General features: G+C 39.7%; 1 protein-coding gene across 3 annotated transcripts in view; it reads right to left on the bottom strand.

Annotated features, from left to right (window-relative positions):
• Positions 1-17746, bottom strand: part of LOC128890174 (proton-coupled amino acid transporter-like protein pathetic) — a 61971-nt gene that overhangs the window by 19418 nt on the left and 24807 nt on the right. Inside the window, exons 1-2 of one of the 3 annotated variants that reach the window (XM_054148438.1) lie at positions 7983-8703; positions 5845-5930 (exon numbers count right to left, since the gene is read on the bottom strand). In XM_054148438.1, the coding sequence (XP_054004413.1) occupies positions 5845-5930; positions 7983-8072 (176 nt within the window). In that variant the 5' untranslated portion in view covers positions 8073-8703. Of the gene's footprint in view, positions 1-5844; positions 5931-7982; positions 8704-17746 lie in introns of those variants that run through there. The other 2 variants (XM_054148439.1, XM_054148440.1) reach the window with 2 other exon arrangements.

Below are 17746 nucleotides of genomic sequence, written 5' to 3'. Positions count from 1 at the left end.
ATGGTTGGACCACCCTTTAGATTGAGGGAAATTCTCTAAATTCCACACTCTTCGATTACAACGATTCTTCACATTTCTATTAAACAAACGTCAACTCGTGCCCTATTCAAGACTCATGTTTTGCACAGGTGTCTTAGTGATCTAGAATAGGCAAGAATCATTTTGACTCATTTGCACTTATAAATATTACTAGCCTGCGGATTTTATACATATATATAGGAAATTTCAATACGCAAGAAACTACAAAATGCACACAATATGCAATAATATAAAAAAATATTCAAAGTAAAGTTCACATTATAGAATATTTGCCAATACGAATAAATTCCTATTTAGGTTCAATTTTTCTACGTCAGCAAAGATTTTGTCTTGCATAAAGATCCGCAGTCTGCATATTACAGTAATCATCAGAAAAGTAGAAAAATTTCAGTCAAAACTCCGAATGAGCTACGTTGCAAGGCCCCAACCACTTTTCCTTGACTCCACCCCCCAAACACCTGCAAGTTAACTTCAAACTGGTACCACGAAATCAATGAACTCGACCATGCACTTCTTCCCCGGTCCACTCCTCCAACAAACGAAAAATTCATCATTCGTCATCAACGAAACGGATTTTAACAGACGGGAGTGCCGTACCGACCGCGTCATCACGGAAAACCCGAGCGGACCTTTATCGATGGACAGTCGAGAAAATATTTAGGGGGGTTTCGTACCGTGTCTCGGATCATTCTCGACCGTGGCCGTTTCGTGTATACGTGTATGTTTGCGTGTGTGGTTTGTCGATCGACGAGACGCGGCAAATAGTGTAATAAAATCGTTAAAAAGTTAGGTGTGTAGGCATATAGGTACCCATTGAGGTGCGGTAGTTTCTCTCCTTAGTCGTGCGAAGCTTTCTGTCGAAGAAAGCTCCGGAATAGAGTCTGTGTGTGTCACGTGACACGTGACAAGAGTTCACGCGCCGCGATCGGGCTTAAAGGCAGCTGCAACCACCGCACTGCATCACCGCGACGCCCAGCGCCACGACGCAGTACGACGACTAACAAGCCTTCTTTGCTTTCGGACATTTTGCACTTCTCGCCGAGCATTTTGCGTTTTTTGTTTTGTTTTTTTTTTTTTTAAATTTTTGTTGTTTTGGTTGTCGTTGCTTTTTAATGCGCACGTCGAACGATCTATTCGATGCCAATTGTTTTCGCATACATGTACATACTTTTCTTTTTTTGTGTTCGCTTGGGTATTTTCGTTTACTCGGGCAACGAGGTCGTATGACGTCCAAAAAATAATTCTAAATATATATATATTTATATTTATATTTATATATATATATTTATATTTGTCTTTCTTTTACTATTTGGTAGATTTTTCTATTTTTGATCGTCTAGTCGACGTTTTGTTGGCGTCGCGTCGCGTCTAGTCTAATCGTCGCGAGACTTTGTTCGTGTGTTACATTAATTTGAAAATTGTTCAGTCTCACAATCAGTGCACACTGCAAGTAAAGAACCGTCTCAAACTGTTCTCGAACCCGCGATCGTCAGTCAGAGACCCGTGCCGTACATCTCTTTCGAAATGATACCCGTACTTTTTATTTTATATTGTTTATTTATTTTATTTTATTTGTTTTATTTTTTTTTTTTTTTGTCACTTTCACGTTATTCGCAGAGCACTCTCATAGAGCCCGAATCTATGCCCGCAGTTTATACGCAAGTCTGGAATCATATAAATGCACATATTATATAGTAAAGACAGATGTCATCTTTATATCCTTCAGATTGGAACATAGTTTGCTTGCACACCGCATGGACCTCAATCGAGAAGCATCTTCAACCAATGACGAAGAAACCGCCGCGGGGATTCCCTCCTTCCTGCGCCTTGTGTCCTTTCTCACGAACGCGAGGTGTACGATAAACAACGACTGATCGAACCTCTTTCGCTGTGGCACTTTTCAACCAACAAGAATTTTCACACGTGACAAAATATTCACTCGGGAATCTCTGAGTTTGAGTGCATGAAAAAAATAAAAAAAAAAAAAAAAAGGAAAGCTTGTCAACGTCAAAATAAAGAAGGGTATTCAAATAAACATCCTTATATTAAGTTTAGATAAATTTTAAATATCATCAAAGGATGAATTTGATGTATAAACCTCGTTCTCTTAGTAATAATAAGAACAGACCGAATAAGGTCGTGTTTGAACTTATTTTTATAGGAAAAACCTCACTAATCAATTCATGATACTTTTTTGATAATACTCGAATATATAACGCCAAGTAAAAAAGTTGCCAGTTTCTACTAGTAGTTGCTACGTAGAAACGCGAGCGACACCGCTTTCAAGTTCGGTTAGCGAGCTTATGCTTCTATGGACAACCCTTGAACAGCTTTCATTTTTCTAAAATGTATTCGTAATTAGTAGAAATCACTCACATAATATAAACAAATCAAAAGCACTTTTTCCTGTACCTTCTCTAATAAAAACAAAAAATAACTCAAACACAGAGACTCCAGCTCAATACCACCCTTCTCGACATTCTTTTTATTTGAATCCATGGAATCCGAAAATATTTATTCAAAATGCCCACCCAACAGGCAAACATTCTAATTCACAGGGAAAGAGTCAACAGTCGCGAAATCCTCTCCGGCGCAGTATTCGTTTCGATTTTTCTCGCGATTGGCCTTATACGCTAATTATTTCCAGCACGAAATTATCCAACGATTACGTGCGCGACGATTAAACACACGTTAACCAACAGTCGTTTCGCACCTGGAAATCGTGCCGCGACGTACGACGAGCGAGATCGAGTGTCACGTTTCCAATTAACTGGAGGGGAGGGAATTATCGGCGAGTGGCACGTTGAAGGAATTCGATGTGACCGTTCGTTATCCTCTGCGTTATACAATGTCCGAGGTTCTCGTCAAACGATACATCGATCGACGAGTCGCTGACTAACGTGGAAAAAAAGAGCTCACGCAATGAAAGATTGCACGATAAACAATGGCGAGACGAACTAGCGCGATAAAGTGGCGAATATCGAAGACGAACGAGGAGATCGATCGAACGTAGTTTCACGAGTGGAAGGTGCAGCAAGGAGGATCTCCATCTTGTGCGCAAAGGATCCAATGATTTCGTCGCGTTCCCACTAAACCGACGATCGAGGAAATCGCTCGTTTGTGCCAAAAATCGGCTCCCGCGTGCATAATTTACGTATATTGTATCCTCTCATTTTTCCCTTCGCTTCTCCATCGCTCTGCTACTTTAGAAAATGCAGAGGCGAGTGTCGACTCTCCCGAACACTCGATCTGTGTCTGGATCGAGGAGGTCGAGCGAAACTTTCGTTGATAAAGAATAAAACTTGTGCCATTGAAACTATTGTAGAGAATTAGAATTACTTTTTTTAGACTTGAATTTTTCAGGCTTTCAAAGATCGAATTGTACAATTGATACTTCTGGTGATCTATACATGGCAAAAGAAGCTTATCTGTATTATTAAAAAATAGAACTATATAAGTAATATATTTAAATGTATCGATCCTATTTTTAAAGGAATCTCTGAGTCATTGTATTCTACTGCCACCTAGCCCAAAATAGTTTAATTAGGGCCCTGTTTTGTCTTATTTTTAGCTGAAAGATGATGCCAATTCATTAAAAATACTTTCATTGAAATAGACGTTATAAAATAAAATTGCAGATTAATTGCAGCCGGCCTCGAGTAATAAATAAATTCCTCCACTTCTTGTAATTTCTTAGAAGTAAGGGGAATCACTCGCGTCCAATTACCGAGCCAATTAGCTCACTGTTTTTATAATGCAACCATAATTTCTTTGTTATTTATTGTACCACTTATTGCATTACTTCAAACCGACAATTATGAAAGAAATTTTTTTTTAACGTCAAATGCCTTTCGTTTATAGTAATTGCAAAAAGTCCTTCTGTCCTTCAACGTTAGCTTCCTCGACCCCCATTGCACTTTGCAATCCATTTTACACAGAATTTATCTTCTTCGATTGAAAAAAGATAGTATGTGGTTTTCAAGTCTGTGTACAAGACGATATCTTCGCTGTGCTGTCAAAACTCCAATTAATAATTAGTACTACGTAATCTTGATCAGTATTACGTAGCGATTTACTCATCAAGTTTTATTTAATTTTTATAGTCGATTCTATACATTGATACTTTGCGTAAAAGTGACTTCTTGTGCGATATATCAATGAATAATGGAAGAATGAGTTCTGACAGCAAAACAGCTACGTTTTTTTATTACATTTTGCGCATTCCAATTTTTCAGTTATCAACGATACGTGGAAACTCCTGTCGCGATAAAGATGCGCGCAGCTCTTTACCGAGATTTGTTTGTAGTAATTCCAGCACTCTAAGGACACGGCCCATTTTTTCTCAATGTTACGAGAACGCATTCCATACACCACTATTTTTCCCTTCTTTTCGCTTATTGCAACAAGAAATTCGTTTTCCCTCCAAAGAGTTTCGATTCATTTCTGATTAGTCTAGCAGTTTGATTTTCTCGAAATCAGAAATTTCGTCTTTGAAATAAGAGTGACGTCACGTTGACACTATTGCAACGACAGGAATAATTAAAATAGTCTAAATAATAAATACTGTAGTAATTTGCAGGCATACTACTTAGACATACTACTCTAATGATACTTTACTGTCACCTATACCTGCTGAACATTAACGTTTAAAATAATAAAGAGCGTTAGAAAAATACTTCAAAATTTTAGAAGCGTACAAAGCTCGTTAGGAGGAGTAAAAAAAATGTTAAAGTTTGCCATTAACAAAACAGGAGTTACAAAGAACACATAGATGATTATCTATTACAAATCCAATTATGGAAAAATGTCAAACTAACGTTCAAATAAAGACACGTAGAACTAGTATAAAAGTTCAAATAAACAAAGTGATGCGATAATTCCCACGTAACTATTACCAATAAAAATCACGATTCTAACATTAACTAACGAATTTAACGTAATTTACTACGCCTACCAACTATCACAAGCTCCTAAAATTTTCAACTCTTTTTCTCCGAAACCCAGAGTATCGATAAATATTTAGAACGATACTACTCTATACTACTATACTACTACAAAGATCCAGTGATGCTCAAAGTGGAGTAAATCGTGAAGTGATGCTACAGAGAGGTAGTTTTGTGTTCGTAAATGCACAAGATGACTCTTCTTCGTCGATGTGAATGGTTAAAAAAAAAAAAAAAAAAGAAGAAGAAGAAGAAAAAAATAGGGAGGAAAGGTTCTCAGACAGTACGGATGCGAGTGCACGTTAAATAAAATGGAAGCACGTTTCTGCACAAACCAGCAATAGAAAATCGTCACGATTCAGCGGTCAATCGTCAAGCATCCCTGATGCCAGCTACGCTACGAATTCTACGTCAGCGATCAGGCGGTATGCATGGTGTATTAGTCTGTGACATTAACGAGTACAAAAGAGTATTAAAAAATATACATATATATATTATGTATATTTTTCTTATAATAGTATAGATATTTCATGTATGTATGTGTGTGTGTGTGTGTGTGTGTGTGTGTGTGTGTGTGTGTGTGTGTGCGTATGTGTGTGCGAGTATGTGTGTGCGAGTATGTATGTGTATGTATCTAATAAATAGTAACTGAGCATAGAGAATGAGAGAATACACATATATACGATTACAATGCACAATATATGATCCTCGGGTTTATCACTCACGTTTGCTTGAGCACGGAGCATTTGAGTTTGGCAAGAAAGCAATGGTGATGATTGGTCGTGGTAGCAGATAGTGAATCGCTCGACTATCGTTGAACTGTTCGTTCGCGTCGGTTTCGTAAACCAAGTTTGACACTTACTTGACGAGAACCATGTCTGTGAGTTCTGTTTTCACACCGTGCTTCTTTGGGTCGTATTCCGCTATCATTGGGCGCATTGGTGTTCTCTGAAAACAAGAAATTAGCAATAATTAGTCGAAAACGAACTAGTTGTACAAGTACTTCAATTATTCGTTTAAGAATTAACATCGATTAGCTTTCGTCGTTCATCGATGGAATTGTTAGAAGATTAAGCGGGGAAACTTTTCACGATCCTGTCTGAACTGTGACACTTGGACAGGGAGGTAGGTGAAATTTGCACTCCAAGTAGATAGGTTATATGTTGGTAGCCAACATCGAGAAGTTTTTTCTTTGGTTTCTGAGTTACTTGTTATTTGGAAGATTATAGAAGCATTTTTCAAACTTTAAACTCGTATTAAACAAACACAAGTACGTGCAAATTAACATAGTTTAATGGAAATATGCAATTGTTCTATAAAAATTTGTGATTACTCAAATTTTATATTCGTGAGTGAATGAGGGAATGAAGGGTGGCAACGATCTACAGTAAGATTCGTTATAACGGTACATGATCAAATGCACCCGTACCCGGCGAAAATTCAAAGTCGATTTTCTCGAAAACAAAGTCTCGCATGAAAAATTTTTATTCTATATTTTCGACTTATTTTTTCATATAGAATCACCCTCTCACTCGTACCACCAGTTACCGAACACGCTGTACATGAAAAGGGAGTACCCTCTTGATGTACAGGGTGGGGCAGAAATAACTCCCACATTTAGAAAATTCACTACGAAGTCATCAAAGCAGTTAGAGAAGGGCGGTCTTTTCCTTTAAGTAGAATATATGATATAGTTTTCAGTTGTCACGATGCCGTGGTCAGGTATACATCGAGGCTTCGTAGTTGAGTCATTTTTTTAAAATGGCGAATCTGTAACTGCGACGCAGAAACAGTTTCGTACACGGTTCGGTTTACGTGTAAATGAAAATGTTCTCGACCGGAAAACGATTTTGCTGAGGATTCAAAGAGTAAAGACAACAGGATCTGCATTGAAGAGGAAACCACCCGAATGTCCCAAGAATGTAAGAACCCCAGAGATCATCGCTGCAGTGACGGTTTCCATTGAATTGTCTCCAACGCGTCCGGCACGTAAACATGCCGCAGCTCTTCAAATTTCTGCAAGAACTATGCGGCGTATTTTGCATACTGACCTCCATTTGCATCCATACAAAATTATGTTTACTCAGAAATTGTCTCCAGAAGACTATGGAAGACGTCTGGATTGCTGTAACGGGATCTGCGCCGCTGTGCCTCCCACTGGCATTGTGTGGAGTAGCGACGAAGTTCATTTCCACCTTTCTGGGACTGTTAATAAGCAAAATATTCGCTACTGGGCTACTGATAACCCTCGAGAACTGCATGAACGACCTCTTCACAGCCCAAAAGTGACTGTTTGGTGTGCTGTGTCGTCTATAAACGTCATTGGGCCTTACATTTTTGAAGAAGGTGGAGTGATAGTTATTGTCAACACCAAACGCTATTGCAACATGTTAGAAAATTTTCTGCGCTCGAAAATTGAAGCATATGGAAACTTGGATGTCTTGTGGTTCGAAATTTTGCAGATGATGTTTCCGGGTCGAGTGATTTCTTTACGGGACGCAATTCCGTGGCCATCCCGCTCGCCCGATTTGAGTCCACGATTGAGATGTCTATGTCCGATTTGACTTTTTTCTGTGGGGATACCACAAGGCCGAGGTTTTCAAACATCATCCTCGGACCTTGAATCAACTAAAGGAGGCCATTCAAGAAGAAATTGAAGGAATTTCGCCCGACATGCTAGCGAGAGTGACAGAAAACTTCGAAGAACGACTCCAAATGTGTATTGCCCGTGAAGTTCACCATTTGGACGACATAATTTTTAAAACATAAAATAAAAAAACTTTTGTATCTGTAGATCTGAGAAATAAAAAGTTTCTAGTTGTATCTCATACAACCTTTGAAATATGGGAGTTATTTCTGCCCCACCCATGATATCAATTTCAAACCCTCAATACCCAGCTGCAAGCCACGCCTTTTCGAAAGAGAAAGCATCTCTCTAAGCAACGTCAACAATCAGCGGTCACTCGAGGATTTAAAATCGAATATAAAATTCTAATCTACCACCGCATTCACCATGATGTGAGGACGATCATCCTCCATCGTCGACAGGGAGCTCATCTCCACTTCGTGGATGCTGTCCGAGTTTCCCATGTTCACCTGTCGTTAGCTACTTCTGGCATACCTCAATAATCCTACACCCCCCTGATAACACCTGTCCCTTTTCCTTTCAGATGAATCCCTATCGAATGTCACTGTAGCGCCACGTGCTTTATTTATCTTCCATCGGTGCCAACTTGGTTGGTGTTCACCGCTCGAACACTATCGGATTTGTCCCAGTTCGCTGCCAACGGGCCACTCGTCTAAATAGAACCGCGCGATCGGTGGACCACTTCGAACGCGCACCTTCGAGCACGTGGATCGGCTTCAAAACACGACGACTCGAGATACGATCCTCTCGATCTCCACGAGTCTCGAGCATCCATCGATTCTTCCTTCGAACAGTGGACGATCACATTGCGCGCACATCGTGTAAAAATCGATTCCCGCTTTTCCGTCGAGACCCTCGCGAACGGAGATCCAAAAAGGAAGAACGCGAACTGATCTATCTTCGGACTCCCCACTCGAACCTCCAAGAAAGCGAACGTGAACTCGAACGGTCCACAGCCGGGCGGGAACCGTGGCTTTCTTCTCGGTACACCACCGACGCGGTTCCTCCGGGTAAACTATGCTCCCGGTCTTCTCTAGCGGCTCTATCTACGGCGGCCGAGTGCCGCGGCGCAGTAAAACCGCGGATCGCTGCCAAATCTTTCAGCAATGTCCCGAGGACGAGCTCTTTATATACCAAACGGCTACGAAAATAGGAAGAGCAAATAGACGTAGACACCTCACGTGACCGCGTCCTGTCTCCGCCGAGTGTCCAGCGACCGCTAACCAAGCTTAATAGAATCTGTTCGAACCATGCGACAGATGGACGGCTTGCGTCAGCTGCGGCTAGTTTGATCACGGAATTAGAGGTGCCTAATGGGCCCGCGTCTTCGAGGATTCTTTGACGAAGCGAAGTCTTCTTTTTCACGGTTTCGAGCCGAAGCTGCTTTGGGTCGTTATCGGCGGGTTACTGGCAGCTAAGTGGTTGTATTTTTAAGAAGTTTGTTTGTTTGTGTTGTTTTGCGTATCCTGGCCCCGTGATTCTGCGAGCGAGGAGTACGCGGTGGACTTGTCACGTGTGTTTGGATTGCTTAGTAATTGGTACATCGCGATTTGACAGGTCTTGGGTAAGTGATATGTAGTTTCTCTTGGTCCTGGTACCGGATGGAGGACAGAGATGGATCTATTACAGAAATGATCCTGTCAAGTATTGCCAGGAAGGAACTCTATGTACTCTGTATTCACTCCTCTGAAATCTTTTAATACTTCTTCCTTTTTCCATCTTGTTCCCAACATGGCCTTCTTCAAACAATTACTTGCATAATTCTCATAATAAAATCCTCAAGTGAAACTATTCATTCCTCCTGCTTTATAATCTTTTTTCTCTTTTTAACAGCTCAATCATCCTCTCAACAAGTACTTCATTTCCAGAAGCAACGACAATATTATTTTGTGGTTTATCTGCTCTCTATGCATTTCTCTAATTTTTTTTAATATTTCTTCCATCTTAATCCTATCACATCTTCTTCACACAATTGCATATACCTTGCAATGAATTCCTAAAACAAAACTACTCATCCCTACCGTGTTACTCTTGCCTCTTCAACCACTCGATCCTCTCAAGACCTGTTCCATTCCCAGAAGTACCCTAGAGGGATGTTGCTCGTGACAATAATCCTCAGTAGCGATTGTTCGTTAGCCCTATGTATATTTTCCCTATCATTTTTACGACTTCGTTCCACGCTTGTTTATTTTGTATTTGGTTTCACCGGTCGAACAGGCAATTTAGCAGAAGCTGCTGCCACTCGAGTCCGCGTTCGTGGGCGTGAGTTTGCTCGTCGAGCCGAACCAGCTGATTATGGAGACACTTCTATTCGCACAAGTTGGAATTGGTGCCAATGGTAGACTGCGTACGTCACAGGTACGACCGAGATTAGCGATAACGGGAGCCTGCCTCGCGAATTGCTCCGATTCGACGCGTTCGATGCTCGGCAACTGTTGTCGCGGATTTATCTTGAGCCGTGAACGATGCAGAACACTTTAAAAATAACTGGTACAGTAAAAGACTCGCGGTGCTTTAGATGGCTCTTACTAAGTGAAGAAACACACGCGTGTCTTCTATACGCAGTGTTTTTTCAAATTTCGATTGACTGATACGATCAGGAAAAAATATATCGGATGGTTGAGAGGTCGTGGACACTTTTATGTAAGGTGAGCACTTGGCCATGTGTAAATTAGATTGCTCAAAATTCGTTAACAAACATAGAAATTGGGAATTATTGAAAGAATTTATTTGGAAGAATTCAAGGAAGGAACGTTATCGAAAGAATTTACTTAAAAGAATTCAAGAAAGAAACGTATTTGTTTCGAGATAATGTTCAAGATAGTGTTTAATATAGTTTTCCCTAATTTTTCATTTCGACCTAATAGTATTAGGTTGTCCCGAAAGTTTCTTTCGCGAGTTGCATTCAATTATTTTATGTGGTCGTGTTTATATAAATAGGCAATCTAATTTCATAGATATTCATGTTGTAACAGTAATGGAGCAAAATGAATCGTGCACAATTCAGTAATGTAACATAAAACATAAACTATTGTGCATGTATTACTTATTAATAAAGTAAAAGAAACTTTTGGGACAATCTAATACAACCCCACCTGAGGCTAAGCTCTTACAAAAAGAAATTGTACTAGGAAAGAAGACGAGTGAAAACTTCTCTATACTTCAGAGGCAAGCTATGTCAACTCTTACTTTTGCAAATCTGCAATCTCTCGAGTTATTTAACTAATGTTATATTATCACCGGGAATGAATGAAGCGGGAGCAAGTATCACCTCGGCGCAGAGTGCCCTCCACTTATTGTTAGTTTGGTTAACTGTAAATGGTACCCAGCTTCCTACCAGAATAAGTGGAACAATTGCAAATGGTACTTTGTAAATGATCTCGATATTATCTGTGACCGCGCGCAGCATTGATTCATAAGGTCTGCCCTCTCGTTCGTTTAAACGAAAGTAATGCCAATAAATGACCATAAATTACGGCATCCCGAAAAGGGTACACGCGTGGAAGCAATGAGGTGATTCGAACGGTTCAAACTACTTCGGAAAAAATACTAAAAAATGTAAATTGCCGTGTAAATTGTGAATAAATTGTATAATCGTTAGTCTTTGTATAGGATAGATTTTTCTATAGAGCTGTCAATAGACGAAAATGTCTTAAATGTATGAAGATATGAATCTAGAATTGAATATATATAGTCTTTAACTCATTCACTGCCAACTACGAGATGTTTCGTAGTTCAAATTGATTGCAATTACTCAAGGGATATGTATATACAGCCTTTTGAGTCACGAATTATTGCAAAAGAAGATCGTAAATTTCTTTTCAAAACAACAAATTTAATATCACTTTTTATTATCGAAATAATAACCTAGATACGCTTTGCCTGGCAGCAAATGGATTAAAGAATATCTTTGCGTCGTGTCATTGTTATTACAATCAAACAAAATAAACTAATTTAAAATGAACCAAATATCGATGATACGAGTAGAATATAAGATTGGAACCTAAAAGATTCGTTTACGATCGGCTAAACGGGAGCCAGTCGTAAATGGCTGCTGTTTAATTTCGCTGCGATCGAAGGCGATCGCGCTTGAAGAGCCTATAGAATTATTTTCATCGGTCGCGGAGAACACCACGGGTCCGAGGTATTTCACGAAGCTTCACAGGGTGATACAGAAATAGAATCTTCACCGTGGTTTACATCTCGTGGCGACTCTCTTAACATGGAGTCCACAGTTCTAATAGAATAAGGAACGTAACTCTCGTATCATCTCCGCTACTTTCATATTTTTCGAAATGCGAACATCAAGGAATTATTTTTTAACGAAAATATTTAAATCATTGTTAATGTGCAATTATGCAAAATGAAATAACAATATTTTCATATTAATTCTGCAATGCATTCAACATACACTGTGTGTACTTTTGAAAGGTTTTCTAGATTATACTATTCGCGATAAATGCATAAAATCTGCAATCTAATTATGAGCGAGTAAATTTATATATTATTTTATACTAAAAAGCATGTTATTTCACGTAAATACATACACTGTGTATACTTTTGAAAAGTTTTCTAGATTGCTATTCGCGATAAATGCATAAAATCTGCAATCTAATTATGAGCGAGTAAATTTATATATTATTTTATACTAAAAAGCATGTTATTTCGCGTTGCATGCCAATTTTCAATTGGAATTTACACTGTCCACAATTCTCGGTTCGATACCTGGCGCCATCTACATCGCAAATATCTCTCGTTACATCGCTCGATTAGCACCTGCATTTTCTAAATATTTACGCCGATGCATCGATATCAGTGGCTCTCACATCTGCTTGATACCAAGGGTTCTGATTTACGTCGCCCCCGTGGATTATTGGCACAAATTTCGCGGCTATTCTCGTCGCGGCGCCTCGGCGAAAGCGACGCTGATTGGCGAACGCATTCATCATTTTGGCGACGGCTTCTCTCGCGGCCAGAAATTGTATTTTGGCTGCATTCTCGCGCGACAATTCGCGTCGACTCGCGGCTGTCGCGACGCTTTTCCTCGCCCACGACTCGCGAGACGATGATTCTTATTATACTCGACGCTCTGCTTCCACTAACGTGACGTTTATCTCGTGGAACGCGCTTGGTCGAAAAATGTCAATTCTGGCGCGGATACATTTGACATTGTTCTCTGAAAAATTTAGAATTTCTCTTGATGCGGAGTTTCCAAATGTATTATTTTTCTATTTTTATTCTTGGTACATTAGGGCAGGTTAAGAGGGGGCCCTTTAACCCCTTCCCGTACATTAGCGAGTCAGACTCGCGATGAAGATTTTAGTCCAAACATGAATATCGCGAGTCAGACTCGCGACGAGATACTTGGGTATTGTGATTGTTTACAAGCATCAGTCTGGTCTGTTTAGCACGCGTCGATGCTTACCGCTTGAGCCCGAGTTTCGACGAGCTAAATGGCACGGGAAGGGGTTAAAAAAGTGACAAATGCCCTAAAACGTCACAAAGAGATCTCTTGGGATGAGGGTTGCCATAAGTTGATCGGAAAAAATATGTTTGCCACGATGCTTATCAATTGCTAGAGATCGACTGATTCAGCTTTCGTTTGTCTTTCGACCAACCGTTCGCGCCTCTTATCTCTAGCCTAAACGTAGAGCATTCGCCATCTCACACGCATTCTCTCACACATCCTGCTGTCTTTCCATTCACACCGCACGCACTCTAAAACATCAATTACACTCATTCTTCATATATGTATCTTACGCAATCTGAGTGCTTGCAAGAAACGTATCCCTCTAGGTGCTTCTCAGTGTCACCCCAGAGTGAATGGGTGCATTCAGCAGAAACAACTGTTGAGTGATTCTCTTGAATTCTCTGCTTTGATTCGTCTATTCATTTCAAATCAAAGCAGGGAATCCAAGAGAATCACTCAACGGTTGACTCTGCTGAATGCACCCAACGACACCCAAGTTCCTCTGTCAATTAGTCTCGATCGAGCAACTCCTAATCAAAGTATTCGAAACAGAGAACCCATTAAATCAACCCCAGGCGTTCAGTTGACGGAAGCATGTCCAGCGTACCAAGATCGCTTATTCAAATGACTTCATAAAGAAGTACGCTAGATCGTTAAGCCTGTTACGGTGCAGGAAACGGGGGATCGTTCCAACGAGCCTTGGCCGCGACGGGAAGCATCGAAATGTTGATCCAGAAGGGTGTTGTTGGCATAATGAGCAGGGCGGCTGCGAGAGACCGACGTACATGCAAAACGAGGGGTCCGACCCGATCGAGGCCTTGAAGCCTAATCAGCCACGGTCGTTCCATCGTTAATATTAGAATACGCACGAACAAACACGAACGTACAAGTCGAGATAATGGAGTGGCTCGCGATCATCGCGTTAACTATGCTCCGGTGTCACGCAATTGTACAAATTGCGGACAGCAAACGATTACGAGCTTCCGCGTTGCCAGCTACATACGTGACTTCGACTCAACCTCGGAAGTGTTTGCGGTTACTCTGATAACGAACGAACCGAGAGTGATTAAATAATTCACTGTTCTTCGAGCCTCGCTCGCGATCTTTTCTCCAGCTTGCAAATTTCATTTTTGAAGCTTCTCTATTGATATTTTTTTTTTTCTCTTATATTTGTTTCAACCCTTTGCAGTTGAGACATTTTTTTCTGGTATCTATCAGCTGCAGCCTGGATAAGAAGATTCAATTTGCTCAAATGCAGATAATATTCATTTTTTTTTTAGAAATATATTCCTATAATATTCCTATATATATTTTTGAAGCCTCTCTGTTGATATTTTTTTTCTCTTATATTCGTTTCAACCCTTTGCATTTGAGACACTTCTTTCTGGTATCTATCAGCTGCAGCTGGATAAGAAGGTTCGATTTGTCCAAATGCAGATAATATTCATTTTTTTTTTTTTAGAAATATATTCCTATAAGCCTCACTTGTAATTCGAAGAAGGCAATAAAAAATAATTATTGAAGTATACATATCCTACTAGCATGGTTCCTTCAAGTCTTCCATTCGAATGACATAAAGAAGCAAATCAAGATATGATACACGTAATGTGTGATCTCAGTCATCACTTATGGAACATGATAAGAAGCACTTGCATAAGAAAGGTAGGTGTATGAGTACAGATTCTATGAAATTGTGCAATTCGAAAAGATAAACAAGCAAGTTTAAGACTACAATCTAAAAGAAAGTTGATTTCAATGCACATGAGTAACTATTTTACATGTTACCACATACTTAGAATATAAGATATAACATTTTGATAACAAAATCAAATACTAAACTGACAAAAATTGACGTATCCTAGCCAAAATTTTTTCTAACTATCCTTGGAATATTACATGTCATTTGTTTATGACCATTTTTATATATTCAGACATGTCCTAATACCGCCTAATAAAAATCATCACGATCTATCGAATATATCTACGAATATGATTGACTCGTCTACCCCTGACACAATATATTTTTATAACTGCCTTTTCGGTATTTAAGTATTAAAACAAATCTCTGGTTAAGCGTGAAAGGCCATTTTTATGACACGGTCATAGTATCCGCAGTGAAAGCGGTGCAATTATGCGAGCTGATTCGCACTAACGATTCAGCGGCAACGGCACATACGTTCCAATCATAATAATCTTTGAAATTTATTCGCTGTTCCGGAGCTCGAGCACCGTAATAAGCTTTGACACACTCGACAAAGTATCGAGCAATGTTCAGTAAGAGTGTAACCGAACTGTAATCAAATTGCAATCAGAGCACCACGAATCAAGGCCGCCACCAGTAATTTATTGCCGTTTGCGAAGTGCCGTATCGTTCAAAATAAAATGACAAGGTTAACGAAACCTTAAAGAATAACCTTCAACATAAGATCAATTGAAACCTGCACACTCAAATCTTCATATTCTTATTTTAGAGGACACATCGAATGTAGCCTGAGCAAAATATACACGTTCTTCTAACACTAGGTTTAAGGATCACGATCATTCTGACCCATTTCTATGTTCACAAGGTTCTACAGTCCCTGTCCCAGCGAAACTAATTTAATTTAAAAATTTATTTTTGTCTAGCAAAGAGACATGAAATTTGGCGTCATGGATTTGCAGGACAATTTGACAATTAATATTATAAAAATTAAGAGGGGTTTATGATTTTTTTTAGCTACAGAATAAACATCTAAATCGTTATGCAAATCTACTACACATATTCTCTTGTAAGTCTCCTAATTAATTTCAGTAAATCGACCTCATCTATTAAAAAGCATTACTTTAGTAAAACAAGACTGACACATCTCCGTAAACCTAGCGTTAAGTTGCTCTAAATTTTCAAATACACGATATATCGTGTCAATATGCCATTTTATCGGACACTGTACGTCAGCTCGTCGTAAGTTCGTCGAATGTTCGCGAAATCGTTTGTGATTGCTAGTTGACTCAACCAAAAGACGTCGCGCGTCGTCGACCGTAAACAGTTAATTGTCCTTTGGCGACGATGGAAATAAAACGATCTGGATTAGCGTGCGAAAGAGCGATGATTTTAATCGATCATTCGGCGAATCGCGTAGGAAAAGAACGGTCCTGGAACGAGGCGAGGCGAGGCGAGGCTTTCCGAGGAAGCGAGATCAAGAGTCAACGAGCGTGTCGTTCCGCGCAGGAACGCGTCCAAATATAACTCGAACGACGAATCTCGGACGATCAAATGAGCGCAATGAACACAATCCACGGCCTCTCTCGTCCTATCACCGGTTTATTGGACGAAATTGCACGCGCGCGGACAAAGGTTGGCTGCCTTTTTCGCCATCCTTTTGTCGACGGTTACCCCGTCGATTCGCGGACCCTGAATTAACACTGGTTGAATGGAGAATTCGTGATACGTCTGCCTCGACCACACACGTGCGGCCCTTTAATAACAAATTAACAAATCTGAGAGTAACGTCACATCCTCATCTCGGGGATACACGCATACTTTGGACCGCACGAGGATCGCGCGTGGGAGGACTTGTGTAAGCTCGCGTTGGGATCTCGCTGCTTTTTGCCCCTCAATTAACGGCTACGTTACACGCGGATAACCGACGAACCCGTAACACCGTTGACCTTCTTAACCTATTCGCGCGGCGGTCATTTTGTGAATTTCGTGGACGAAATGCGCGAAGATTATGCGGTCTGGAAAGAATCCGATATTTTAAGGCCACTAGTTTTCGTCTGGGTCGAAAAATGGATTTTTTCATATGTTCATATTCTCGTTGCTTGCATACTTTGGAATATTTCTATGAAATTATGTTAGAAAATTTGCAAATTGTCAAAATTAACCATTTATATCACAGTTCGTCTATTGAAATTGATTAAACATGAAATGTTAAACGCGTCTTTCTCTATTTTAGTAAGAAAAAGATAACAATAAAAACCATTTTGTTTAGCCATAATTAGTTAAAATCCGAAAAAAAAAAAAATACTAGTGAATGGCAAAGTGCTAGAAACCATAGAACACAATCGATCGTTATCAAAAATCTAAAAAGCCATACTATCGCCAGACATCGCTATCTCAGATAGGTTTTCATTGTTATCTAAAATACTAAACGAACAATCTTAGAATAACGTCTGAAATAGTAGAATTGGGTAAAACGATGACTTTGAAAAATTCTTGTCGCACGATGACAAATGCATGTCATCGTTAAAATGTTGCACTAAAAATATCGTTTGAAACGAAAGGCACAGGAAGTTTTGAAAAAATTAGCGAACATAAAGATAAATAGAAGAGGATGTTGAAGAAGCTGTCGTTATGTTGCGTAAAATGTCAGGATGTAGTGACTGATAAAACTGATGTAACGGAATAGCTTCGCGATAAAGACGATAGTAGTGACAAGGATGGCATGCACAAAACGAGAAAAGAATATTCTTACATGTGCGTCTTATCTAATTGAAACGAATACCTGTAACGAGAAATTCCTTTGGTAATTAACCGTGGTTACGTCTACGTTAGCCTTTTTCGTGACTCACCTGAAACAAAAAGGAAAAATCGAGTTAGCGACAATGAGCAATTTTGGCACCAGTTTCAGTGTTGGCATGGGACCATATGTTTGCGAAACGCTAGGC

Source organism: Hylaeus anthracinus, unplaced genomic scaffold (assembly GCF_026225885.1).
Source record: "Hylaeus anthracinus isolate JK02 unplaced genomic scaffold, UHH_iyHylAnth1.0_haploid 12000, whole genome shotgun sequence".
NCBI classification, from domain to species: domain Eukaryota; kingdom Metazoa; phylum Arthropoda; class Insecta; order Hymenoptera; family Colletidae; genus Hylaeus; species Hylaeus anthracinus.
Note: the sequence above shows the minus strand (reverse complement) of the source record. Positions and strands in the feature narration are given on the sequence as shown.